This window comes from Excalfactoria chinensis, unplaced genomic scaffold (genome assembly GCF_039878825.1).
Source record: "Excalfactoria chinensis isolate bCotChi1 unplaced genomic scaffold, bCotChi1.hap2 Scaffold_347, whole genome shotgun sequence".
Lineage (NCBI taxonomy): Eukaryota > Metazoa > Chordata > Aves > Galliformes > Phasianidae > Excalfactoria > Excalfactoria chinensis.
Window position 1 is genome coordinate 25,555 of NW_027315635.1, and position 27,191 is coordinate 52,745.

At 49.2% G+C, this 27,191-nt stretch overlaps 2 protein-coding genes across 2 annotated transcripts; both read left to right on the forward strand.

The window, feature by feature from the left end:
* The first annotated feature begins 4,025 nt into the window (after positions 1 to 4,025).
* LOC140264931 (sushi, nidogen and EGF-like domain-containing protein 1) lies at positions 4,026 to 8,698 on the forward strand. The gene is made up of 7 exons (XM_072360836.1): positions 4,026 to 4,152; positions 4,622 to 4,666; positions 4,739 to 4,771; positions 5,403 to 5,533; positions 6,363 to 6,644; positions 7,630 to 7,767; positions 8,291 to 8,698. The coding sequence occupies exons 2-7, from the start codon at positions 4,630 to 4,632 to the stop codon at positions 8,483 to 8,485; spliced, it is 816 nt and encodes a 271-aa protein (XP_072216937.1). The 5' UTR covers positions 4,026 to 4,152; positions 4,622 to 4,629; the 3' UTR covers positions 8,486 to 8,698.
* A 3,224-nt stretch (positions 8,699 to 11,922) lies between these two features.
* Positions 11,923 to 24,412, forward strand: LOC140264930 (IgGFc-binding protein-like). The gene is made up of 12 exons (XM_072360835.1): positions 11,923 to 13,204; positions 13,643 to 13,959; positions 14,798 to 15,140; positions 15,659 to 15,993; positions 16,450 to 17,014; positions 18,121 to 18,707; positions 19,315 to 19,888; positions 20,643 to 20,842; positions 21,532 to 21,912; positions 22,886 to 23,172; positions 23,330 to 23,365; positions 24,230 to 24,412. Exons 1-11 carry the CDS (start codon positions 11,923 to 11,925, stop codon positions 23,334 to 23,336), a joined length of 4,878 nt encoding a protein of 1,625 aa, XP_072216936.1. The 3' UTR covers positions 23,337 to 23,365; positions 24,230 to 24,412.
* Positions 24,413 to 27,191: the final 2,779 nt, after the last annotated feature.

Sequence of the window (27,191 nt, forward strand, 5' to 3'; positions counted from 1 at the left end):
AATCACTCAGATTTTAAGGGAAAAAAGGGATTTTGTGCAACTTTTGGGTCCAGATCCCCAAATCTTTAGGATTTCATACCCCATATCTTTTGGGTTGAAAACCCCATATTTGGGGTTTCACACACCATAATTTGGGGGGGCTCACCCCATAATTTGAGTATTAAGGTCCCCCTCTTTGTAGGGTTCAACACCCCATAATTTGGGGTAAAACACCCTAAAATCTTCAGAATCTGGCACCCCAAATCTTTAGGGTTTCAGACCCCATATTTTTTGGGTTGAAAACCCCATATTTAGGGTTACACAACCCATAATTCGGAGGGATTCACCCCATAATTTGAGTGTTTAGGGCCCCCTTTCTATAGGGTTCAACACCCCATAAGTTTGGGGTAAAACACCCTAAAAATCCCCAGAATCTGGCACCCCAAATCTTTAGGGTTTCATAGCCCATATCTTTTGGGTTGAAAACCCCATATTTGGACCCATTGCAGCTCCACCACCCCCATCCATCCCTTTGGGTTTAGTTTGGGTTTCAGATTTGGGGTCTTTAGGACCCTATATTATTAGGGACAAGTGTCTCCTTCCCCCCCATATCCCCCCATATCCTCCCATATCCCACCCCATATCCCCCCATATCCTCCCATATCCCACCCCATATCCCCCTATATCCCATCCCATATCCCATCCCATATCCCATCCCATATCCCATCCCATATCCCATCCCATATCCCATCCCATATCCCATCCCATATCCCATCCCATATCCCATCCCATATCCCATCCCATATCCCATCCCATATCCCATCCCATATCCCATCCCATATCCCCCCATACCTGCTGGCCTTAATACCCCACATATTTAGGGTAAAGTGGCTCAGATCTTTGGGGTTTATCACCCATCTAACCCCAAACCCCACTGATAGAGATGGGGGTTCAACCTGGATGTATTTGGGGCAGAAAACCCCTTTTGACCCATTTCGGGCTCAATTGAACCCAGCCGGATCCTCTGTTATATGGCTGGATGAACGTCCCCCTTATACACACCCCATAGACCTCATAAACCTGGATGTATTTGGGGCAGAAAACCCCTTTTGACCCATTTCAAGCTCAATTGAACCCAGCTGGATCCTCTATTATATGGCTGGATGAACCACCCCCTTATACACACCCCATAGACCTCATAAACATGGATGTATTTGGGGCAGAAAACCCTTTTTGACCCATTTCGAGCTCAATTGAACCCAGCTGGATCCTCTATTATATGGCTGGATGAACCACCCCCTTATACACACCCCATAGACCTCGTTATGCCCAGGTGTGGGGGCACACGCTGAGATCCCACCTGACCCTAAAAGACGAGCAAAAAAAGCCCTTTGGAACCGCCCCCAAAAAAGCCCCAAATCCCCTTAAAAATCCATCGCTTACCACCAACCTTCTGTTCCTCCAAGCAGCCCCTTTGCTAAAGCCCAGGGAGGAGAGAAGGGGGTTGGGGTGGTGATTGAATAGGGATGGGGGGGGGGGGAAATGAACAACCAGCCCCTAAATCTGCCCTTTTTATACCCAAGAATTTCCTCCCCCAGGGAAAGAGGAGAAAGGGGTTGGCACTGAAAACGTGTGTAAAAATGGGGACTGATTTTGGGCTGAATCAGGAGGATTTGATGGCAAAGGGGGGGGGTGAGGATGAGGGCAGGAGGTGATGAACCCTATTGGGGGGAGGGGGGGGGGGGGACACGAGGAGGTCAAGTTGCAAAACAGCTCCAGGGTTCCGAAGAATTGGGATGAGAGGAAGAAGGAGGGGAGCCAAAAAGGGACAAAATGCAGCTGTTTGCCTTCCTATATTGGAGCCTCAGAGCAAAAACAACGGCTTGAATTGGGGGGGTGAGGGGGGTGAAAGTGTGGGGTATGTTGCAATGGGGGCAGATCTATAGGGTATGTTGCAATGGGTGCAGAGATGCAACTGAGATTGCAATGGGGGCAGATGTGCAGGTGAGGTTGCAATGGGGGCAGATCTATAGGGTATGTTGCAATGGGGGCAGATGTGCAGGTGAGGTTGCAATGGGGGCAGATCTATAGGGTATGTTGCAATGGGGGCAGAGATGCAGGTAAGGTTGCAATGGGGGCAGATCTATAGGGTATGTTGCAATGGGGGCAGATCTATAGGGTATGTTGCAATGGGGGCAGAGATGCAGGTGAGATTGCAATAGGTGCAGACCAGCACATCACATTGCAGTGGGTGCAGATCTGCAGGTGAGATTGCAATGGGGGCAGATCTATAGGGTATGTTGCAATGGGGGCAGAGATGCAGGTGAGATTGCAATGGGTGCAGATCTATAGGGTATGTTGCAATGGGGGCAGATGTGCAGGTGAGGTTGCAATGGATGCAGATCTATAGGGTATGTTGCAATGGGGGCAGATCTATAGGGTATGTTGCAATGGGGGCAGATGAGATTGCAATAGGTACAGACCAGCACGTGACATTGCAATGGGTGCAGATGTGCAGGTGAGATTGCAATGGGTGCAGATCTATAGGGTGTGTTGCAATGGGGGCAGAGATGCAGGTGAGGTTGCAATGGGTGCAGATCTATAGGGTATGTTGCAATGGGTGCAGATCTATAGGGTATGTTGCAATGGGGGCAGATCTATAGGGCATGTTGCAATGGGGGCAGATCTATAGGGTATGTTGCAATGGATCATCCCCCCTTATATCTCCCCCCATTAACATCCCCCCTTATATCCCTCCCATTAACATGACCCCTTATATCCCTCCCCATTAGCATCCCCCCCCTTATATCCACCCCCCATTAACATCCCCCCTTATATCCCCCTTATTAACATCCCCCCTTATATCCCCCCCATTAACATCCCCCCTTATATCCCCCCCATTAACATCCCCCCCCATATAATCCCCCCTTATATCCCCTTATTAACATCCTCCCTTATATCCCCCTTATTAACATCCCCCCTTATGTCCCCCCATTAACATCCCCCCTTATATCCCCCTCATTAACATCCCCCCTTATATCCCCCTCATTAACATCCCCCCTTATATCCCCCTTATTAACATCCCCCCTTATATCCCCCCCATTAACATCCCCCCCCATATAATACCCCCTTATATCCCCTTATTAACATCCTCCCTTATATCCCCCTTATTAACATCCCCCCTTATGTCCCCCCATTAACATCCCCCCTTATATCCCCCTCATTAACATCCCCCCTTATATCCCCCTTATTAACATCCCCCCTTATATCCCCCCCATTAACATCCCCCCCCATATAATACCCCCTTATATCCCCTTATTAACATCCTCCCTTATATCCCCCTTATTAACATCCCCCCTTATGTCCCCCCATTAACATCCCCCCTTATATCCCCCTCATTAACATCCCCCCCTTATATCCCCCCCATTAACATCCCCCCTTATATCCCCCCCTTATTAACATCCCCCCCTTATAATCCCCCCCTTATTAACATCCCCCCTTATGTCCCCCCTTATTAACATCCCCCCTTATGTCCCCTCCCTTATGTCCCCCCCCTTATGTCCCCCCCTTATGTCCCCCCCTTATGTCCCCCCCTTATGTCCCCCCCTTATGTCCCCCCTTATGTCCCCCCCTTATAATCCCCCCTTATGTCCCCCCTTATTAACATCCCCCCTTATGTCCCCCCATTAACATCCCCCCCTTATATCCCCCCCTATGTCCCCCCCCCCCCATTTGCAATGCTTTGGCCCCATCAGCTCCATTATCATCTCTCCAATAGAAACGTGGTGATTTTTCTCCTTTATTTTTGGTGGGATTTTGTTCTTTTTTGGCTGGATTTTCACCCAAAACCCCATCTGGATTTCTACAGAAACCAAAACATCTCCACGACCCCAAATTCACCCTTTTTTTTTTGTTTCCCCCTTTGATTTCCCATATGGGGATTTCAACTTCAGGCCAAAGCCGGGTCAGCACAATTCATCGCGTTTCTGCTTTTTGTCTTTTCTTCTTTTTTTTAACCAAAAAAAAGAGCAAATATTTATATATATATTTTTAAGCGTTATAAGGAGGCTGAGGGGTGGGTCGGGAGCCCCATTTCTTTGCAGCTGAGCTCACATCCGTGCTTCATTTTTGGGCCATTTTAAGGTGAAATTGGGACCGAACCTGGAGGGCAAGGTAAGAATTTCCCCCCCCTTTAAATCGCAAGGATTGAGCCAAAAAAAAAACCACGAGAAAATGAGCAAAAATAGGGGAAAAATTAACAAGCAGATTTGGGGCAAAAAAGGCTCCTTTTGGTCCAGATTTAATGTGTTTTGGGGGTGTATTTTTTGCACAAATTCACCTTAAATCACCCCAAACGGCGCCGCGGATCCTCTTTCCTCCCTCAGCTCTTTGATGATTATTGCCTTTTTTTATCACAGCTCAATGACTGATTTTGCACCTTTTCTCCCCCAAAAAAAGATCCCTATTGATTTATAGCAGTTTTTGCTCCTGGGGGGGTGTTGAATCCCATCCTCCAAAATGGGGCAAAATAGGATGAAAATAAGACTTAAAATGGATGGAAAACGTGCACGCGGCGGTTGGTTCTTGTTGCTCGAAGAAAATGTATAGTGTTTTTTTTTGACCTTTTTAACCATTTTTGCAGGAATTGAGATGAAATCCTCCTTCGCTTTCCTCCTCCTCGTGTCAGGTGGGTGAGGGCTGAAGGAAACGGGGCTGATTATTGCTCAGCAATTGATGTTTCCCTTTCTCTCCTCTGCAGGAGTGGTGACCAACGTCCACCCAACACCCGAAGGTCGGTACCTGCACCATTGGGTTTTGCCCTAATAAATGGTTTTCCCACCCAAAATTGGGGCAATTTCCCCCTTGTTCGGGTCTTCCAGGTAGAGATATGGGAATACAGTGAGTACCTGGGTCATTAGTTTTACCCTAATAAATGATATTCCCACCCAAAATTGGGGTTATTTCCCCCTAGTTTGGGTCTTCCAGGTAGAGATATGGGAATCTAGTCAGTACCTGCACCATTGGTTTTGCCCTAATAAATGGTTTTCCTACCAAAAATTGGGGTTATTTCCCCCTTGTTCGGGTCTTCCAGGTAGAGATATGGGAACCCAATGGGCACCTGGGCCATTGGTTTTGCCCAAATAAATGGTTTTCCTACCCAAAATTGGGGTTATTTCCCCCTGATTTGGGTCTTCCAGGTAGAGATATGGGAACCCAATGGGCACCTGGGCCATTGGTTTTGCCCTAATAAATGATATTCCCACCCAAAATCAGGCTTATTTCTGCTCTGCTTCGGATCTTCCTCATAGACACATAAGAAGGAATCCCAAACTTGATGGGTTTCACCCCAAAAACACACACCGGGTCTGTTTGCTGAGCTATGGGGGGTTCCCCTAACACCTCCCCCCTCTTCCTTTCTGCAGCCTCCTTGCTTTATCCCTATGGCCTGGACCAGGGTGACCGTAAAAACCCCAAACTGGATGACGGGACATCCAAGAGGCTGCCCCTCTCCGTGCCCTTCACTTTCTATGGCAAAGAATACCGAACCCTTTACGTACGTGAGACACAACTTCACATCCTTTGCACCTCTCCCCATTTCCCATCTTTCCCCTCTTTTTTTTGTTTCCCACTCCCTCTTTCAATCTATTTTGCCCCAAAAATCGACCTTTGCGTGGGATTGACTCAGTTTCCCTATCGAGCTTCTTTTGTTTTTCCTATGGCGAATCAAAGCGTCCTTGTGGGGGTCAGGATGGGGGTCTTTGGGGGGGGGGGGACCTCACTCTTCCAGCACAACAGATGGGAGGTGGGTGGACAAGTTCAGGTGTGCTCCGTCCCACCTCCCCCTTTGTATTGAATGAATGGGGGGCTAAATGCTCCCAATCCAGCCACATGAATCTATATCTATAAGTATATCTATATCTATAAGTATATCTATATCTATAAGTATATCTATATCTATAAGTATATCTATATCTATAAGTATATCTATATCTATAAGTATATCTATATCTATAAGTATATCTATATCTATAAGTATATCTATAAGTATAGATATAGATTCATGTGGCTGGATTGGGAGCATTTAGCCCCCCATTCATTCAATACAAAGGGGGAGGTGGGACGGAGCACACCTGAACTTGTCCACCCAAATCTATACTTATAGATATATAGATATTATTATATTATATATTATTATAGATATACACCAGAACTCTACACATAGAACCTTATTCATGGATGTATCTGGCTCTTCATGGAGTCATAGAGAAGACTTGGGTTGACTCGTGACCAAGCCAAGGAGTCGACCCCGTGCTGGGCTGTAGAGCTCTACCTGTAGAGCTCCTGACCTGTAGAGCTCTACAGCAACCCGTTGCCTTTTGCAGGTGAACAACAACGGCGTCATCTCCTTCGACACCCAGGTCAAACAATACACCCCCGACCCCTTCCCCCTCGCCGACGGGCGTCCCTTTGTGGCACCCTATTGGGGCGACGTGGACAACGTGCTCGGTGGGGAGATCTTCTACCGTCAGACCACCGACCCGGAGCTGCTCCAACTCATCACCCAAAACATCAACCAGTATTTCCCCTCTATCCCCTTCACCGCCACGTGGGCTTTCGTGGCCACCTGGGACCACGTGGCCTATTACGACTCCAAAAGCAACAAGGTCAGCTGCGTTGTAGAGACCCCAAAGATGAGGTCACGTGGACAAAAAGCAACTGATCCCGGCCATCAGTTTTGATGGCAGGGGACAGGGATGAGCCTAAACCAGAGCTCTGCTGGGAGAGCTCGGCCTGCTGGCCTTTACAGCCCATCTGTTGGTCTTCTAACCTTTATGCTGGCCTTCCTGCCTCGTTTAGCGGCCCTGTGGCCCACCTGTTGACCTCAAGGTCTACCCATTGGCCTCAAGATCCACCCATAGGCCTTCATAACCTACTGGTTGGCCTCAGTATCCACCCATTGGCCTTCACAACCTACTGGTTGGCCTCAGAATCCACCCATAGGCCTCAAGATCCACCCATAGGCCTTCATAACCTACTGGTTGGCCTCAAGATCCACCCATAGGCCTCAAGATCCACCCATTGGCCTTCATAACCTACTGGTTCGCCTCAATATCCAACCATTTGCCTTCACAACCTACTGGTGGGGCCTCTGACCCACTCATTGCCCTTGAAACTCCCATGTCGACACCTTTTTCTCTCTTTCTGACCCATTTCTCAGCCTTCACAACTCAGGCTCTGGCCTTATGATCCACTTGTTGGACCCCGTGGCCTATTATTAATGACTATTATTTTTTGCTCCATAATGCTTTTTGTTGGCTTTCTTGTCCCACCCGTTGGCCTTCCCAACCCACCCTTTCATTTCCCTTCACAATCCTTGAGGCAAGGCCATTTTCTCCATGCCCTTCATTCTACCTCCCAGCCCTGCACACCTACACAGGCCTCCCCAGCCATCGTCTGGCTGCTGACACACAGTTATCGTCCCCAAAACCTTTTACCCCCCCCGATCATTTTTGACCTTTTTTTCCTGGGTAGAAACCCTATTTTTCACACTATACCATCCCTCTGGCCAACCCCTTGCAGAGGAATGCTTTGGTAGAGCACTGGAATGCTCACGGATGATGCCATTTTATCTACTTTTGTTTCCCTTAGGGGAACACCTTCCAGGCCACCCTCACCACCAGCGCCGACACGTCCTTCGTCATCCTCAACTACAAGGACATCCAATGGACCACGGGGGTAGCGAGCGGCGGTGACCCCAAAACTGGCCTTGGAGGCACCCCGGCTCACGTAGGTGGAGCTGAAGGGGAATGGGATTAAGGGGAATTGAGGGGGGAGGTTGAGCTGTAAGGCTGTATGGGATCGATATGAGGTTCAGTAGAGGGAGGACAGCCCATAAAGCTCCCTGGGGGACCATCGGAGTCAACAGCAGGAGGAGGTTGATGCGTCTTCTACCAGAGGTTGACCTGCAATGGCTTTGTGGTCTATACCAAAAGTAGGAGACAGCCCTGGGACTCCTTTGGGAGAGGGAAGGGGAAAAGGGGAGGGAAGGGAAGGGGAAAAGGGGAGGAGAGGGAAGGAAAGGGGAAGGGAAAGGGGAAGGGAAAGGGAAAGGGGAAGGGAAAGGGGAAGGGAAAGGGAAAGGGAAAGGGAAAGGGAGGATGTTGGCTTGCAACTGAACTGGATGATCTTTGAAGGTCTTCTCCAACCTTGGTGAATCTATGCTACTATATTTTGGGGGTCACGATGCCACGGTTGGAGATTATCCTATAGATATCAGGCCTTAAATCCCCCACATTGCCCTCTTTTACAGGCCGGCTTCAACAGCGGGGATGAAACCAACTACTACAACATCCCCGGCTCCCGCACCGAAGCCGTCATCAACATCACCAAGACCTCCAACGTCAACGTGCCGGGACGTTGGGTCTTCCAGGTGGATGACTTCAAGGTGACCGGGGTCCCCACCGAGAAACCCAACTCTGCTGCCGACAAGAGGTGCTGGCTGTGAGTTGTATTTCAGAGGGAGAAAACAACCCCCAAAACGGCCCCAAACGGCCCCAAAAAAGGAAGACGTGAAGGAACGGTTTTGGCTCTGCCCCCTTTTTCCCCATGCCTTGGGTTTGATCTTGAGGATCAAGTCGACGCATCGCAGACCCCCATTGGCCCCCATCCCTTATGGACACCCCTTCAAATCAACCTCTGCCAGAGCAATAAAGCTGAAGCTGAGGCATCGTGGCTCCGGTGTCCCCTCCATTTCTCAGCCCTCTGTGCGCACTGGGGGGGATGTTTAGGGTTTATTTGAACCGATTTCTGCCCTTTCACCCCCAAAATTTGTGTTTTTGGTTTTTTTGGTGGTTTTTTTTTTTTTTTTTTTTTTGGTTCTCTGTGCTGTTTCTGGTGTGTTTTCCATCGTTTTTATGCATAAGTTCAAGGGTTTTGTGTGCTCTGGAGGGGGGTGAATTCTGATCTCCAGGGGTTTCCTGCCTGGGGAGAAAATAAGCAGAAAAAAAAGGGAAAATGTAAGAAAAAAAAAAGAGAAATTTAAGGAAAAGAAAAAGGAAAAGGGAAGGGAAGGAAAGGGAAGGAAAGGGAAGGAAAGGAAAGGAAAGATGAAGGAAAATTAGGAAGGAAAAGGAAATTTGAGGAAAATTTAAAAAGAGAAAAAGAAAAGAAAAGAAATAATGAGATTTGAGGGGAAAAATAAAAATAACGAAAAAGGATGAAAACACCAAAACTGACATTTCTGAGCAGCGTCTGCGAGTGGCAGAAATCCCCAAGAATCCCCATAGGAAGAGATTTCCAAACGTTCTGCCTCGGTTTTCCCCTTTTCCCGTTGTTTTCATGCAGGTCTGGGAGCCCACATGAGTCATTTTAGGGCAAAACTCCTCGTTTTATGGCAAACAGATCAGCGGGAGGCCAATAAAACGGGATTTTTCCCCCCATAAAAGTGGGTTTGTGGATGTGAGCTGTGAGCACGTGGCCGTGCAACACACCTGCGCACAACACGTGTGCAAGAAAACACCAAATTCCCCCTAAATAACCCCAAATTCTCCCCCAGTTCATCACCCTCCCGAAGGGATTTGTGCAGAAATTCCCTCCTCCCACCCTTCCCTTTTTCAAATTGTTTTATTTTCCTCTTTTTTCAGCCCATTTTTCTGCACTGTCTCATTTTTATCGCCCATTTCTCACTTCATCGTAAGTCTGCTTCCAATTTTGGGGCAGTTTAAGCCAAAAAAATACTTCTCTCCCCCCCCACCTTCTTTCTTTATCAAATCAGGCTCCTGCTGTTGTTATTGTTATCACCACTTACTATTCTGTGTGTATATATACGTATTTTTGGGTACAATTACATCAATCTGCAGCTTCCCATCCAACCCGCATCCTTCCCAGCTTTCCACCTCCCTTCTCGCCAAGCATGATGTCAAACCTCTGGGTGGGGACGTTCCCTGGGGGTCGTTTGCCCTTTTGTTTTCTTTTACCCTTTTTCCCCGGGTTACTTTTGTCATTCGCTGTCAGGATTTGGGGACAAAAAGGAGCATTTTGGGGGTGGACCCGGGTAAGATTCGGGATCGGGTAAGATGCTCTGTTTGATATTTCATCTGTTTGCTGTCGGAGCAGAAAACGCAGCAGGGATTTCTATGGGATGTCCTGCATCACTGCATCCTTGGCTGGAATTGAATTAAAACGGCCCCAGAATGATTTTTTTGGGGGGGAAAAAGGAGAAAAAAGGGGAAATGAAAGGAAGAGTTAAAATGAATGAAAGGGAAATTGGGGGGGGGATGATGATGGGAAGGGGAGAGAAGATGGGAAAAGGTGGGGAAAAATGGTCAAAGTGGTTTAATTTGAAAGGGAAAAAGTGAATGTTGGGGGGGGGGGGAAGGAGGGAGGAAGAGAAGGAAAAGAAGGGAAGGGAAAGGGAAGGAAAAGAAGGGAAGGGAAAAGGAAGAACGAGGAAAAAGGGAAAAGGATAAAGGGGGGGAGGAATATAAGGAAAGGAAAAAGAAAGGGAAGAGGAAGTGAGGAAAGGGATGAAGGGGGAAAAGGGGGGAAAAAGGAAAAATGGGGGAAGGAAAAGGAGAGAGAGAGATGGGAAAGGGGGGAAAGGAGAGAAGGGAAAAGGGGGGGAGGGAAAAAAGGGGGGAAAGGGGGAAAGAAAATAAAGGAAGGAAAGGGGGAAAAGGATGAAGAGGAAAAGGGAAAAAGAGGAAGGTGAAAAGGGAAAAAGGTGGGAAAGAGAAGAGGGGAGGGAAAGGATGAAAGGGAAAAGGGAGGAAAGTGAGGAAAGGGGGAAGGAGTGAAAAAGAGAAGAGGGAGATAAGGGGGGCAGGGGGGGGAACCAAACAAGTTCTCAAAGCTGGGTTTGAATTTTGGGAGAAACTGTGCTGAATTGGGTCAGATTCCATGGAGATGTGAAATAAGGGGGGGAGGGGGGTTCAAATTGGGGGGGGGGGGGTACATGGAAGTGTCAAAGAAAAGCAGGTTCTGGGGATCTGGGAATAAGAGAGGGGGGGGAAGGAGAAGAGGAAGGGGAGGAGAGAGGAAGGGGAAAGGGAAGGGGAAGGGGAGAGGAAGAGGAAGAAGAGGAGAAGGAAAGGAGAAGGGGAAAGGGAAGGAAGGGGAAGGAAGGGTAAGGAAGGGAAGGGAAGGGAAGGGAAGGGAAGGGAAGGGAAGGGAAAGGGAAAGGGAAGGGGAAAGGAAGGGAAACCCAAACAACACATTTTTGTGGTATAATTGACTGATTTGCCAAAAAATACACTTAAAAAAGAGAAAAGTGCAATAAATCCCAGCCTTTGGGGCTGCACAGAAAGGTGAGTTTTAGGTTGGGAAGCTTTTGGTGGTTTGCAATGATTTCTGACCTTCTACAGCTGAAGAACCCATGGCTGACAGCCCAGGATGGAGAAAATCCCATGTAATTCTATGGGGATGGACCGTTGTCTTATGGGGTGAGTTAAGTGGGGTTGGAGGGCTGCTCCATAACTGGTCATAACCCATAACCCATCAAATCCAATGATCTGATCCCCCCAAAACCAACATTTCTCCTATGGGATATCCCTCCAAATATTGAGGACCCATCAAATCCAATGATCTGATCCCCCCAAAACCAACATTTCTCCTATGGGATATCCCTCCAAATATTGAGGACCCATCAAATCCAATGATCTGATCCCCCCAAAACCAACATTTCTCCTATGGGATATCCCTCCAAATATTGAGGACCCATCAAATCCAATGATCTGATCCCCCCAAAACCAACATTTCTCCTATGGGATATCCCTCCAAATATTGAGGACCCATCAAATCCAATGATCTGATCCCCCCAAACCAACACTTCTCCCACCCGATATCCCTCCAAATTGACCCTCTACCCAATCGAGATCAAACCAGGTTCTGCCTGAAGGCCAGCTTGACTCTGAGTCCCCATCTCAGGTCACCACAGCTGATCTGATGGCAAATCTCCCCCTGCCCTGCACTTCCACAGGCGTCCTTCATTACCCCAACGTTGCCGTGTCGGCCCCACACCACCTGGGCAAAGAGTTTGTGGTGTCCTTCATGCAGAACGGCTTGCAGCAGACCCTCAACAGCGACTTCAAGCTGCTGATCAGAGGTTATTCTCCCTTCACATCCGTCACTATCTCCATGAAGAAACCAGGCTTGAGGATGACGGTGCAAGTGACCACGGGCCAAACCGTCCTGGTGAAGATCCCACCCCAAGCGGAGATGGTGGGGAGCAAAACCTTTGAGAACACAGTGGTGGTGAAGGCCAACAACCCCATCTCCTTGGTGGCCATCAATGAGAAACCCACCTCGGTGGATTCCACCGTGGTCTACCCTTTGCACAGCTGGGGCACTGAGTACCAGATCGTGACACCCAACGTCGGCACCGACCGCTACGGTGAATTCACGGTGGTTGCGTGGGACGAACCCACCACTGTTGAGCTGCACCTGAAAGGCACGGTGACCTACCAAGGCCAATCCTACCCTCGTGGCTCCGTGCTCCCCATTCAACTCAAGCCTTTCCAAGCAGCCCAGCTCCAAAGCCCAGCAGATATGTCTGGTACCCGCGTCGTGGCACAAAAACCAGTGGCCGTCTTCACCGGCCACACATGCGTGGCAAGACTCACCCAATGTGACCATTTAGTAGAGCAGCTCCAACCTGTTTCCAGCTGGGGCAGCACCTTCATCGTGCCTCCGTTGCCTTTTGACACTCAGTCTGACATAGTCTATGTCTCCACGTCCCAACGCACACAGGTGGAATCTCAACATGGGATGAGCAAATCTACTCGGGATCTTCGGGCCGGTCGTTCAACTCTCTATGGACTCCAAGCCCCGAATACGTTGTACCTCTCTGCCAATGCTGGCATCCAGGTCATTTATTTTGGTGATGGAGGGAACAAAGACTCCATCACTTACGACCCGTTTTTTATGACCATCCCAGATGTCTCCGACTATTGTCTCTCCCACAACGTCTTCGCTTTGGAGGGTTATGAGAATTACGTCCTGCTGATAGCCAAGACCTCAGAGGTGGCTGGGATAATGCTCAACAAAACACCCTTAGGAAATACCATGTGGGTGCCCATCCTGGGCACGGAATATTCGTGGGCAAGGCAAAGCTTGGGTAGTCAGTTTGCCGTCCATACATTGGAGCACAAGACGTCCCCTTTCGGGGTGCTCAGCATGGGGATCCGGGAGCAGAAATCCTATGGGCTGATGGCAGTGTGTGATAGTGGTGAGTGCCCCACACCCAGCCCCACTTCTCCTTTCCCATCTGTGTCAGAAATGGGGCGGTGGCACAGGGCGAAACCACATCAAAATGGATTTCTCTGAGCCGGGTGTCTCCGGCGTTCCCTTTCCATCCCTGCAGCATCTGCAAAAGTAAGCTAAAAAGTGCTGAAATTTGGGTTTTCTCACGTATTACAAGGGCCGGTAGCTCTGAGAGGGGATAACCAGCAGGTTTAGGAGGGGATTTATGATAAATAAATGCATCCCCCCTCCAATCAATCACAGAACTGTAAGGGTTGGAAGGGAACTCTAGAGATCTTCTAGTTCAACCCCCAGTCCATCCCCCCCCCCAAATAACCCATCCCCCTCCAAACAACCCATTCCCCCAGGGCTGCATGTGTCAGACCAATGGGTCTGGCCACGAATGGTGCATGATTTCTCTTAGATCCGTGCCGGACCACGCAATGCCGTGCGAAGGAAAGCTGCAGAATGGAGAAGGGGGAAGCACTGTGTGTCCACGACTACATGGGGACGTGCATGGGGTCACGGTCCCTGCAATATCACACCTTTGATGGGATGGATGTGGATATCCGGGGTGGTTGCACCTACACCATTGCCAAGTATTGCGGTGCCGATCCCACCCTCGTTCCTTTCGTGGTGGAGGAGAAGAAGAGCGAAGGAGATCTCAAAGAGCGGCTGACCAACGTCTTGGTGCACGGGTACAACGTCTCCATCCAAATGGGAGAGGGTGGCAGAATCCAGGTGGGTTTCTCTGAGTGGTGTGGGGGTATTTCGGGAGGGAACTGTGCCAATCGGGGGTCGTGGGGTGGAAATAGATGTAAGGAAAGGAAAAGGAATGGGAAAAGGAGGAGTTATAAAAATAAATGGAAAGGAAAGGGAGAGGGGAAGAGAAAAGAGAAAAGACTAAAAGAAGAAATAGAAAAAGAGAAAAGGAAAAGGATAGAAAAGGGGAAAAGGAAAGAGAAAAAGTAAAGAAGAGAAGGAGGAAAGGGAAAGGAAGAGGGAAAGGGGGAGGAAAAGGGGAAAAGGGAAAGGGAAAGGAAAAGGAAAAGGAAAAGGAAAAGGAAAAGGAAAAGGAAAAGGAAAAGAGAAAGGGAAAGGGAAAGGGAAAGAGAAAGGGAAAGGGGATGAGAAAGGGAAAGAGAAAGGAAAAGGAAAAGGGAAAGGGGATGAAAAAGGGAAAGAGAAAGGAAAAGGAAGAGGAAGAGGAAAAGAAAATGAAAAGAGAGAGAGAAAATGAAAAGATAAAGAAAAAAAGGGGAAGGGAAAGCGAAAAGGAGAAGGAAAAGAGAAAGAGAAAAGGAAGAGAAAAGGAAAAAGAAAATGAAAAGGAAGAAAAAGGAAAGGAAAAGGAAGGGAAGAAGAAAAGGAAGAAGAAAGGCCGGTTTTCTGGGGTGAGACGAGGTTTCTCCATGCTTTCCTGTGGGCTGCTTCATTTCTTTCCCTTATTTCTATGGAAGCTTTGGGGTTGGTTTGGGGCTTCTTCGGGGAAGAACCGAAAACTGATGATTTTTGGCACCGAATACTTTTGGTTAAGAGAAAAAAAGCTGAAATGAAGTTTTTCCTCCTTCGTTTTGAGGTCAACAACCAACCCACCGCCCTGCCGGCCAACCTGCAGAATGGAAAAGTCCAGATCTCCCAAAACGAAGGCAGGATCGTCCTGCAAACAGATTTTGGGCTGCAGGTGACCTACGATGAGGACTGGGCCATCATGGTGGCTGTGCCCAGCAGTTATTTCGGGGCCACCTGTGGGCTCTGTGGGAACTTCAATGAGGATGGGGAGGATGAGATGAAGCGTCCCGATGGCAGCGTGGCCGCCGACGCGACGGATTGGGCTGAGAGCTGGAGAGATCCTTCATGCCAGGAGGATTGGAGGGAGGAAGAAACACTGCAGGACACGGTGGAGGACACGAGGGGACAAGGTGAGCTTCAATGGGTGGTTCTGGAGCATTTTGGGGGAGGAAAAAGGGGTTTTGTGCCGACTCGTTGCTTGTAGGCATTGACCAAGCCAACGTGTTGTGTTGGGAAGGAGTTGTGTTGGTCTTTTTGTGCCAAACTGCCCCAAAATCCACATTGTTTGACTTCAGATGTCCATAACATGCAGAATAACGTTGAGTTTTTCCCAAGAGTTGCCCCTATGGGGCATTTTGGGGTTCCCAGATTGGCCCAGATATCAACTGAGCCAACATCTCCATGGCCGGTGAAGGTTTGTGCTGGTCTTTTTGTGCCAAACTGCCCCAAAATCCACATTGTTTGACTTCAGATGTCCATAACATGCAGAATAACATAGATTTTTTTCCCAAGAGTTGCCCCTATGGGGTATTTTGGAGACTCTGAGCTGCTCGTAGGAACCAATTGATTCTCCATCAGATGTGAAGGGTTGTGTTGGCCTTTTTTCTTGTCCCAAACCGCCCCCCAAACCCACATTACCTGAATCCAGGGAGCCAAACGGATGGCAAACAGTCCTGTGCACCCAATGAGAAATGCACAGTGGACAGAAGCCCCCCACGCCGCCGAGCAACCAAAACCTTCACCTGCATCGGGACGGGCGACCCTCATTACACCACCTTTGATGGGAGAAAGTATGACTTCCAAGGGACCTGCATCTACCAGTTTGCTGCCCTCTGCTCATCCGACCCCACTCTCGTCCCCTTCAACGTCACCGTGGAGAACAACAACAGGGGAAGCAAAGCAGTTTCCTTCACCAAGACCGTCACCATGGAGGTGTATGGGGATGTCATCAGCATGAGCCAGGAGCACCCGCGGAAGGTGAAGGTAGGTGGGCCCTGAGGACACCCTAAACCTAACCCTAACCCTAACCCTAACCTTAACCCAAACCACGACCCTGGTGCAAAGGATTACCAAAGAACTGCCCCCAAATTGCCTTTTTCCCAACAATTTTCCATCTCCAAAATGTTTCCAAAGAGACCGACCCATACAAACCCTCCCCACCAAAGACCCCAAGTCTTAATCCACCTTCATTGGCCATAAGACCCTCCTGGTGCAAAGGATTCCCAAAACATCGCCCCAAACCCTGTTTTCCCATCAACATTCCACCTCCAAAACACTCTGGAAGAGCCCCCCCAAAACCCACCCAACCCACAGAAACCCCCAACCCTTTTGTCAACCCATTCCCCCAACTCAACCTCCCCCATAATCCTCACTCCCGACCCCCCGACCTCCCCTATGATCCTCTCCCTTCACTCCCCTTTTACCACCCCCCCCCCCCAGCTCAACGGGGCCTTCGTGGAGCTCCCATTCACCCGCAAGGACCGTTATGAGCTCTACCACAGCGGCGTCCACGGTTTCATCCGCACCTCCTTCGGTTTACGGGTCAGCTTTGATTGGTACAGCTACGCCCGCGTCATCGCCCCCGACACTTACGCTGGTTCCATCTGCGGCCTTTGTGGCAACGCCAACGGCGACCCCGGAGATGACTTTATTTCCCACGACGGGAAGCAAATGGAAGATGAAATCAGCTTTGCCGACAGCTGGAAGGTCAAGGATGTCCCCGGTTGCTCGGCGCGTTGCGTTGGGGATTGCCCAACGTGCGGCGAAGAGCAGAAGAGACCCTACCGTAGTGATGAGTATTGTGGGGTCATTGGGGCCAGCAGGGGACCCTTCAGGGACTGTCACCGTGTTGTTGACCCAGGGCCGTTCCTGGAGGACTGTGCTTTCGATGCATGTCAGTACAAAGGACGGAGGGACGTCATCTGCAAAGCGGTGGCTGCTTATATGACGGAGTGCCAAAGCAACGGGGCTGCCGTGGGGCAGTGGAGGACGTCGTCCTTCTGTGGTGAGTGTTGGGATTTTCCCACCCCTGACCCTTTTTAGGGGCAGTAATTAAAGGGTTTGAGCTCAACGCCATCCCCTGGGCTACGCGATCCCAAAGTGCCCCTAAAATCGAGTTGAATTGTCCTATCCTCTCCTTTTATGCCTTCTTGGGGCTCAAGTGAAGGGTTATGGGATCCCAAAGTGCCCCTAAAATCGGGTTTACTTCCCCACTGATCTGCCCTATCCCCTCCTTTCCTACTTCACCTCGACAGTTCCCTCTTAATCCTATTTTTCCTTGCGAATTCCCTTATTCTTATGTCCTCTTCTTGAAAACGCCTTCTTTTTTCTCCGTATCTTCTCCACAATCCCCCCTTTTTCTCTCCTTTTTCCCCTCAGTTCCACACTTTCCCCCTCTTTCTCTCCACAATTCCCCTTTTCCTCTCCTTTTCCCTTATTTTTTCCCACTTTCCTCTCCTTTTCCCTTCTATTTTCCCACTTTCCTCTCCTTTTCCCTTCTATTTTCCCACTTTCCTCTCCTTTTCCTTTATTTTTTCCCACTTTCCTCTCCTTTTCCTTTATTTTTTCCCACTTTCCTCTCCTTTTCCCTTCTATTTTCCCACTTTCCTCTCCTTTTATTTTTTCCCACTTTCCTCTCCTTTTCCTTTATTTTTTCCCACTTTCCTCTCCTTTTCCCTTCTATTTTCCCACTTTCCTCTCCTTTTCCTTTATTTTTTCCCACTTTCCTCTCCTTTTCCCTTCTATTTTCCCACTTTCCTCTCCTTTTCCCTTATTTTTTCCCACTTTCCTCTCCTTTTCCCTTCTATTTTCCCACTTTCCTCTCCTTTTCCCTTATTTTTTCCCACTTTCCTCTCCTTTTCCCTTCTATTTTCCCACTTTCCTCTCCTTTTCCTTTATTTTTTCCCACTTTCCTCTCCTTTTCCCTTCTATTTTCCCACTTTCCTTTTCCCCACAGACCCCCTTATTTCCCCCACTTCCTCACAATCCCTTTTCCTCCTCCCCTTCTTCTCCCCCCTCCTCCCCTTTCTCCTCCCCAACAACCCCCTCCTTTTCCCCTATAACTCACCTCCCCTCCCTTTTTTTGCCCCCCCTTTTCCCTTCCCCCCGCAGCCCCCGTCTGCCCACCCCACGCTCACTACGAGCTCTGCGGTGCTGCCTGCCCTCCCACCTGCCGACCCCATGCCCTCCCTGAAGGCTGCCCATCAGCCCCATGCACCGAGGGCTGCTTCTGCGACGTCGGCTTCATCCTGAGCGGCTCCGAATGCGTCCCGGCTTCCGACTGCGGCTGCGAACACGGCGGCCTCTATTACAAGAAGGGAGCGGAGTTCTACCCCTCGTGCCAGGAGCGATGCGTTTGCAAAGCCGGAGGGGTGACGGAGTGCAGGGCAGCGTCCTGCGGCGCCCACGAGGAGTGCAGGGTGCAGGATGGGGTGCTGGGTTGTCACCCTGCCGGCTACGGGCGCTTGGTGGTGTCTGGGGACCCCCATTATGTGACCTTTGACGGTCGAGCCTTCGACCTGCGGGGTTCTTGCAGCTACGTGCTGGCCAAGGTCTGCAGACCTCAGCGTGGCTTGGCCAACTTCTCGGTGCTGCTGGAGCATGATGGTGGGGGGCAGGGCGACGTGGCGCTGGTGAAGAAGGTGACGGTGAGCGTCTATGGGCACGCGGTCAGCATGGAGCAAGGGCGGCGCTGGGAGGTGATGGTGAGTCAGGAGCAATGCTCGGGGCAAAGGGCTGCATTGCACCTGTGCAACAATACCCTGGTGCTCGCAAAGAGCATCCCCTGCTGCATGTCGTGTGTGCATGTCGAATCTCTTTGTTGCACCCATGCTTGCAAAAAGTCTCCTGGTGTGTGCGTGCGTGCGTGCATGCATGCATGCATGCAAGCCTCCTGGATTGCATCCAGGTTTTGCAAAAAGTGCCTTCCTGTTGCATGCATGTGTGCATGTAGAATCTCTGTTGCACCCATGCTTGCAAAAAGCGACCCCTCATGCATGCATGTGTGCATGTAGAATCTCTCTGTTGCACCCATGCTTGCAAAAAGCGACCCCTCATGCATGCATGTGTGCATGTAGAATCTCTCTGCTGCATCCGTGCTTGCAATACATCTCCAGGTGCATGCATGAGTGCAAAACTCCCCTGGTGCTTGCAAAGAGCACCCCCCTGCTGCATGTAGGCATGCACGCAGAACCTCCCCATCGCATCTTGGGGCGTGCAAAGCTTGCAGCATTGCAACATGTGCATGCAAACCGTGCACCGCTGCCATTGGGGTGCACAAACCCTTGCACAAATCACACTCTCCAGGTGGACGGTGAGCATTTCACGTTGCCGCTGGTGCTGGAAGACCAAAAGCTCCACATTGGGCAAGAGGGGACCAACCTCGTCCTGCAAACCACCTCAGGCCTCCGTCTGCTCTACAACGCAGCCACCTATTTGCTGGTCACTATCCCCAATGCATACCGGGGCCGCGTGTGTGGCTTGGGGGGCAACTTTAATGGGGATCCTGGTGATGATTTCCTGCTCCCCGACGGATCCCCTGCTAAAAGCACGGAGGAATTTGTCACCTCTTGGAAAACACCTTCAGCTGATGGTGGCTGCACCGAAGGCTGCGATGGGAAGCCGTGTCCTTCGTGCGATGCTGCTGCCATTGCTCCCTATGGCAGCGGGGATGAATGCGGCATCATCAGCCACCCAACGGGGCCGTTCGGGTCGTGCCACCAATGGGTGAACCCGGTGCAGTATTTCCAGCATTGCCTCCATGATGTTTGTGCAGCCAATGGGGCACGGGATGCTCTGTGCCACAGCCTGCAAGCTTACGCTGCTGCTTGCCAAGCTGCTGGTGCTGAGATTGGAAGATGGAGGACGGCGGACTTTTGCCGTAAGTGGTCCAAAATATCCCCAAAACACCCCCCGGAGAAACGCCGAGGTCCCGTTTTTCCTCTTGATCCATCTTTCCCTGCAGTAACATTTTACAAGTGGGGGCCTTTTGTGTTGTTGTCGTCGCTGTTTTGGGGGCAAATATTGGATGTTTGGACCAAGATGTGGCGTGAATTGTCAGCATCAAATCATGCCTCGCTTCTTTGCCCTTAAATCATCCTCAAAATCCACGCGATTATCCCAAAATCCACGAGATTATCCCAAAATCCACAAGATTATCCCCAAACCCACCACATACCTGAGCCCGTGGCTCTCAAACTGGGGGGGTTCCCCATCACCCAAATGGGGTTTCACCATTAAAACCAAACCCATTTTCCCCCCCTCTTTCCCATCCCTACCCCATGGCTCTCAAACTGGGGGGGTTCCCCATCACCCAAATGGGGTCTCACCATTAAAAAACCCATTTTCCCCCCTCTTTCCCATCCCTACCCCATGCCTCTCAAACTGGGGGGGTTCCCCATCACCCAAATGGGGTTTCACCATTAAAAAACCAATTTTCCCCCCTCTTTCCCAGCCCTACCCCATGATTCTCAAACTGGGGGGTTCCCCATCACCCAAATGGGGTTTCACCATTAAAAAAACCATTTTCCCCCCTCTTTCCCATCCCTACCCCATGGCTCTCAATCTGGGGGGGTTCCCCATCACCCAAATGGGGTTTCACCATTAAAAAACCCATTTTCCCCCCTCTTTCCCAGCTCTTTCCTGCCCACCCCACAGCCACTACGAGCTCTGCACCCGCACCTGCGACTTCACCTGTGCCAGCCTCTCCGTGCCCACCCCGTGCAGCTGGCCGTGCTTTGAGGGCTGTCAATGTGATGATGGGTTCCTCTTCGATGGCAGCTCTTGTGTGTCCCTGGAGCAATGTGGATGTGTCCATCAGGGGAGGTACCTCAAGGTGAGGTTGACCCGAAAGGTTTTTGGGGGTGGAGGAGGAGTCAGAGATATATATAGGGTGGGGGGGTCGTCCCGTCTATTTTGGGGTAGGGGGGGGTTGGTTGTGGATGGTGAAGGTTGTCTTGTATTGATGTAGTGGGTTTGGGGACTTGGTGTTCAATGAATGATGTCCCAGATTGGGTTTGGGGGCTCAGCGTTTTAATGGGGTGTGTTGTCCTGTCTTGGGTTAGAGATTAAAGGTCTCCTCTTGGGGTAGAGATTGAAGGTCTCCTTTTGGGGTAGAGGTTGAAGGTCTCCTTTTGGGGTAGAGGTTGAAGGTCTCATTTTGGGGCATAGATTGAAGGTCTCATTTTGGGGTAGAGATCGAAGGTCTCCTTTTGGGGTAGAGGTTGAAGGTCTCATTTTGGGGCATAGACTGAAGGTCTCCTTTTGGGGCATAGATTGAAGGTCTCATTTTAGGGTAGAGGTTGAAGGTCTCCTTTTGGGGCATAGATTGAAGGTTCTCCTTTTGGGGTAGAGGTTGCAGGTCTCATTTTAGGGCATAGATCGAAGGTTCTCCTTTTGGGGCATAGACTGAAGGTTCTCCTTTTGGGGTAGAGGTTGAACACCTCTACCTGCACCTGGGACTTCTTTCCCCTTTTCACAATTAGGGACAAAGGACAAATTAACCTCAGAGTTCTCCCTTTGCAGGCGGGCGAGACCATCACCTCCAATAACTGCACCATGAGATGCCACTGCCACCCATTGCAAGGACTCAGCTGCCAGCCCACCCGTTGTCCCCCCAATGAGGTCTGCGTGGCTCGGGATGGGACACAGCGGTGCCTGAAGGAGGAGGGACGCTGTCAGATCTCCCCTGGAGCCTCCATGACCACATTTGACGGGGTGGGAGGAAAACTGCCCCATAGCGGCACCTACAAAATGGCCGCCCTCTGCGACGAGAGGTCGGCCCATTGGTTCAAGGTGGTGGTGGAGGTCAGCGAGTGTCGGGACGATGGGGTTCCAGCTGCTGTGGCTGCCTTTGTCTTCTTCAGGGAAGCTTTCATCACCATCAATAGCAACATGGAGGTTTGGGTGAGCTCAGGCCTGACCCACAACGGATGGGGCCTAAGTTTAAGGAGCAAAATTTGGGGAGGGGGTGTGTGGGATGGGGGTGGGGGGCTCTGTTCTCTTGTTCATATAAGGTTGCTTGTCTTTTGGGTGCAAAACTGGAGATTTTGGGTAGAAATCATTCCTTCAGGATGAGGATGGAGGTCTTTTGAGAAGTTGAAGGTCTCCCTTTGGGGTAGAGGTTGAAGGTCTCCTTTTAGGATAGAGCTTGTAGATGTCTACATTGAGCTGGTTGGAAGGGAAGCAGCTCCCTAAGAGCCCTTCTAGGGCCAAATGTCACCCAAGATCCTCCCCATTAGACTTAAACTGGTCTCCCATAGGGTCATGCCAATGGTCGTCCATAGGGTCATGGCAATGGTCATCCATAGAATCATGTGAATGGTCATCCATAGGATCATGCCAATGGTCGCCCATAGGGTCATGCCAATGGTTGCTCATAGGGTCATGCCAATGGTCACCCATAGGGTCATGTCAATGGTCACCCATAGGGTCATGTCAATGGTCGCTCATAGGGTCAAGCCAATGGTCATCCATAGGGTCATGCCAATGGTCAACCATAGGGTCATACCAATGGTTGCCCATATGGTCATGCCAATGGTCATCCATAGGGTCAAGTCAATGGTCATCCATAGGGTCATGCCAATGGTCATCCATAGGGTCAAGGCAATGGTCACCCATAGGATCATGCCAATGGTTGCTCATAGGGTCATGCCAATGGTCACCCATAGGGTCATGCCAATGGTCGCTCATAGGGTCAAGCCAATGGTTGCCCATAGGGTCATGCCAATACTGTAGGGTCACACCAATGGTCACCCATAGGGTCATGCCGCAGCCGAACGTACTTCATTGAGTGACTTCAAGATGCACTTTTTTGGCTTCTATTGCCTTTTTTTTGGGTTCTATTTTGACCGATTTTTGCTCTTTTCCACCCATTCAGGTGAACGGTCTCTTTACCCGCCTCCCAACCCCGATATCCGAAGCCGTTTCCATCGATAAAACAGCAGGGAACGTCACCATCTCCCACACTTCAGGCTTGGAGGTGCAATTCAGCCCCATTGGGGAGGTGACGTTGACTGTCAAGGCCTCCCTGGTCAACAAACTCTGTGCCCCGTGCGGTAACTTCAATGGGGACACGGAGGATGACTTGATGTTGCCCAATGGCCGCGCGGCTCAGAGCATCGCCGAGGTGGTGGACGCGTGGAAAGCCAAGGATTTTACAGGATGGTGAGGAAAGATGGAGGAAAAACGGGCTGGTTTTGGTTGATTTTAACCCCTGGGTGATAGGGAAAATATCTATGGGGTGTTGAGGGGGTGGGAGAGGATTCAATGGGGTCAATGGGGGGAAAAGGACTCCCTCCATCTTGTCTGGTTTCATCCACAGCGATTGAGACCCAAAAAGCAAAAGGAGGTTGTTCTGGTAAGTGGATTTTTGCTTTGCTGCTTTCATCTCCCCCCCACGCTGAGAAACAGCCCCGTGTTGGGATGGTTGGGGTTAATTAATCGCCCTTAACGAGATCCCCTGGGTCATTCAATGGGGAATGGGAACCAGGTGGAAGGCAATGGGGTGATGCGGGTGATGGGGCCGTTTCATCGGGAGAAAGGAAGGGAAATCTTACCTTATAATAAGAGATTTTGACCAAAAATTGGGGGATTTTGACAAATATTAGGGGGGTTTGACCAATATCTGTGGATTTTGCCCAAAATCAGGGTGTTTTTTAACCAAATATCAGGTGATTTTGCCTCATATTCAGAGATTTTGCCTAATATTAAGGGGTTTTTTTTTGCCCAATATTGGGGGATCTTGACAAATATTAGGGGGATTTTGCCAAATATTAGGGGGATTTTGCCTAATATTAGCATTTTTTTGCCCAATATTGGGGGATCTTGACAAATATTAGGGGGGTTTTGCCTAATATTAGCGTTTTTTTGCCCAATATTAGGGGATCTTGACAAATATTAGGGGTTTTTTGCCAAATATTAGGCCAATCCTGGAGGCTATGGGGCCAATCCTGGTGGTTATGGGGTCAATCTTGGTGGCTATGGGGCCAATCCTGAGCAGAAATCACATTTTGGGCCCTATAAGGCACTTTTCCTATAGATGTGGGTAGAATGAACCCCATAGAACACAATGGCATCCAACCACGCTCCTATATGGGCCCTATAAGGCATTTTTCCTATAGATATGGATAGAAGGAACCCCATAGAACACAATGGCATCCAACCACGCTCCTATATGGGCCCTATAAGGTTCAGCCCTTCCTCCCCATCTCCTCTCTTCCAGCCGGGTCCCCAACCCCATAAGGATGGAAGTGGAAGCCCCGGTCTATCCTGCCCCATAAGGACGCCATGATGGGGGGACGGATGCAAGAGGAAACCCACGCGTCTCTCCTCATTATCACCTACAGCAATTAGCACTCATTATCTTTATAGCCTATGGTGGGGTCACCTGATTGGACCATGTGATGGCGGGAGGTCACGTGACCACCAAAAAAACCGTCGGCAATCCGCCATTTTGGCGGTCACGTGACCTCCGGAATTGCACCGTTGAAATGGATATGAAGGCCTCGATCCGGCCCCAAATTGAGGTGAAAAATGGGAGTTTTGGGGCTGATTTCATCCTGGCGGGACCCACCGATGCCGATGAGAAGAAATGGAGGCCATCCGACCCGAATCCCATCTCTTTTCACCCCCAAAAAAAAAACCCCTTTATTCCCATTGGACGAACGGCGCTGCCTTTGCTCTGGGGCGAAGCAATAAAAACTCGGTTTTATTTTTATATTTTAACCTTTTTTTGGTGTTTTTTTTGGGTGTTTTTTTACTCTTTTTTTCACCTTTCGCTCCCATCTTTCCCAGCTCTTTGCTTTTCCCCTATTGATTCATGCAAACCTTTATTATTATCACGGCCCCATTCGACGCCTTCAGTTCGTCCCTATAGAGCCAAGATACGTATCCGTATCTCTTTAATTACGTCAATTAACTGTTAATTTATTCATTATTTTAATAGATCTGTCTTTTAAGAGGATGATTTGCACCATCAGCTCCGTTCAGGGGATGAGAAAGTGGGAAATGGTGGTTTTTTACCCCAAAAAGAGGCGCTGCAACGCAAAGCAAAGGGGGGAAATGCAGTGCAAAGCAAGAGGGGGGGAAGTGCAATGCGATGCAATGCAAAGCAAAGGGGGGAAATGCAGTGCAAAGCAAAACACATTGCAATGCAAAACGAAGGGTCAGTGCAAAGCAATGCAAAGGGGCACTGCAATGCAAAGCAATGCAAAGTAATGCAAAGCAGAGGGGCACTGCAATGCAAAGCAATGCAAAGTAATGCAAAGCAGAGGGGCACTGCAATGCAAAGCAATGCAAAGTAATGCAAAGCAGAGGGGCACTGCAATGCAAAGCAATGCAAAGGGGCACTGCAATGCAAAGCAATGCAAAGGGGCACTGCAATGCAAAGCAATGCAAAGCAAAGTGACAATGCAGTGCAAAGCAGTGCAAAGCAAAGCTGCACTGCAAAGCAAAGCAAAGCAAAGCAAAGCAATGCAAAGCAAAGCAAAGCAATGCAAAGCAGTTCAAAGCAATGCAAAGCAATGCAATGCAAAGCAATGCAAAGCAATGAAGGGGCACTGCAATGCAAAGCAATGCAAAGCAATGCAAAGCAATGCAAAGCAATGCAAAGCAATGCAAAGCAGTTCAAAGCAATGCAAAGCAAAGGGGCACTGCAATGCAAAGCAATACAAAGCAAAGGTGCACCGCGATGCAAAGCAAAAGCGACAGCGCAAGAGGAAAGCCATGCAAAGCAAAAGGGAACTGCGATGCAAAGCGAGGCCCGGTGCAAGGGGCAAAGCAGTTGAACCTTTCAACTCCCCAGCAAAAACAAAACAAAACAAAAGCAAAAACCAACCCCATCCGTGCACTTTGCAAACCCACCCCACGCTCTGAACTGAACCGAAGCATCCCGGATTGATTGTGCAAAGCTCCCCTGTGCAAAGCTCCCCTCTGCTCCGTTTGTTTACCCCCAGGGCAAAGCAAGATCGGGTGTCCCCCCCCCCCCCTTCCTTCTCCATTCAGCTCACTTCTCCCATTGCAAAAAGCAAAGCAAGGAGCGGGAAGCAAAGCGTGGGAGGGTTTGCATTTCCCGGACAGTGTTTGGAGCAAAGCCCGGAGGGGTTTTGCAACCCGAGATGTGTTTGCGTTTTGCAAGGCTCTCCGAGCTGCTGCGTTGCAAAGCAGGATGAGAGCAGGGCGGGTCGGGGAGAGGATGCAAAAGGGGGGGGGGGGGGAAATACAAGTTGTTTTGCTGTGACTTTTGCAAAAGCCCCACTTTGTTTTAACTGGAATTCATGCAAAAATCCTCTTTTGTTTTGTTTTATTTCCCCCCTTTTTTTCCTGTATTTTTCTGCAAAAAATAAAAATAAAAACCCTGCTTTTTTGATGCATGTCCCTTCTTGCAAAAATCCTGCTTCTCTGTTGCATCTTTTTTGCAAAAAAATTCCCCACTTTCTTCTGCAAAAACAAAACAAAACAAAACACTTTTTGCAAGATTCCCACTTTTTAGCTGCATCTTTTTGTAAAACTCCCACTTTCTTTTAGCTGGAATTATTGCAAAAAAATCCTTTTTTTTTTTCTTTCTTTGCAACTTCTGCAAAGCTCCCGAGTTTTGCTTTGATTTTTGCAAAATTCCCACTTTTTTTTTTGCTTTGACTTTTGCTAAGTTTTGACTTTTTTGCTGCAAGTTTTGCAAAAAACCCACTTATTTACTGCAAATTTTGCAAAAAAAAAAAAACCTTTTTTGCTGCAAGTTTTGCAAAAGCCCCACTTTTTACTGCAAATTTTGCAAAAAAAACCCACTTTTTTACTGCAAGTTTTGCAAAACTGCCACTTTTTTGCTGCAAATCTTGCAAAAAAACCCACTTTTTTACTGCAAGTTTTGCAAAACTGCCACTTTTTTGCTGCAAATCTTGCAAAAAAACCCACTTTTTTGCTGCAAGTTTTGCAAAACTGCCACTTTTTTGCTGCAAATCTTGCAAAAAAACCCACTTTTTTGCTGCAAATTTTGCAAAACTGCCACTTTTTTGCTTCAAATTTTGCAAAAACCAACTTTTTTTAAAAAAAATTATTATGCAAGTTTTGCAAAGGGAAGAAACCACTTTTTTATTATTTTTCTTGTATTTTATTATTTTTTCTTATATTTTATTATTTTTTATATGTATTTTATTGCATTTTGTGCAAAACCTCCACCTGAGCTCCAC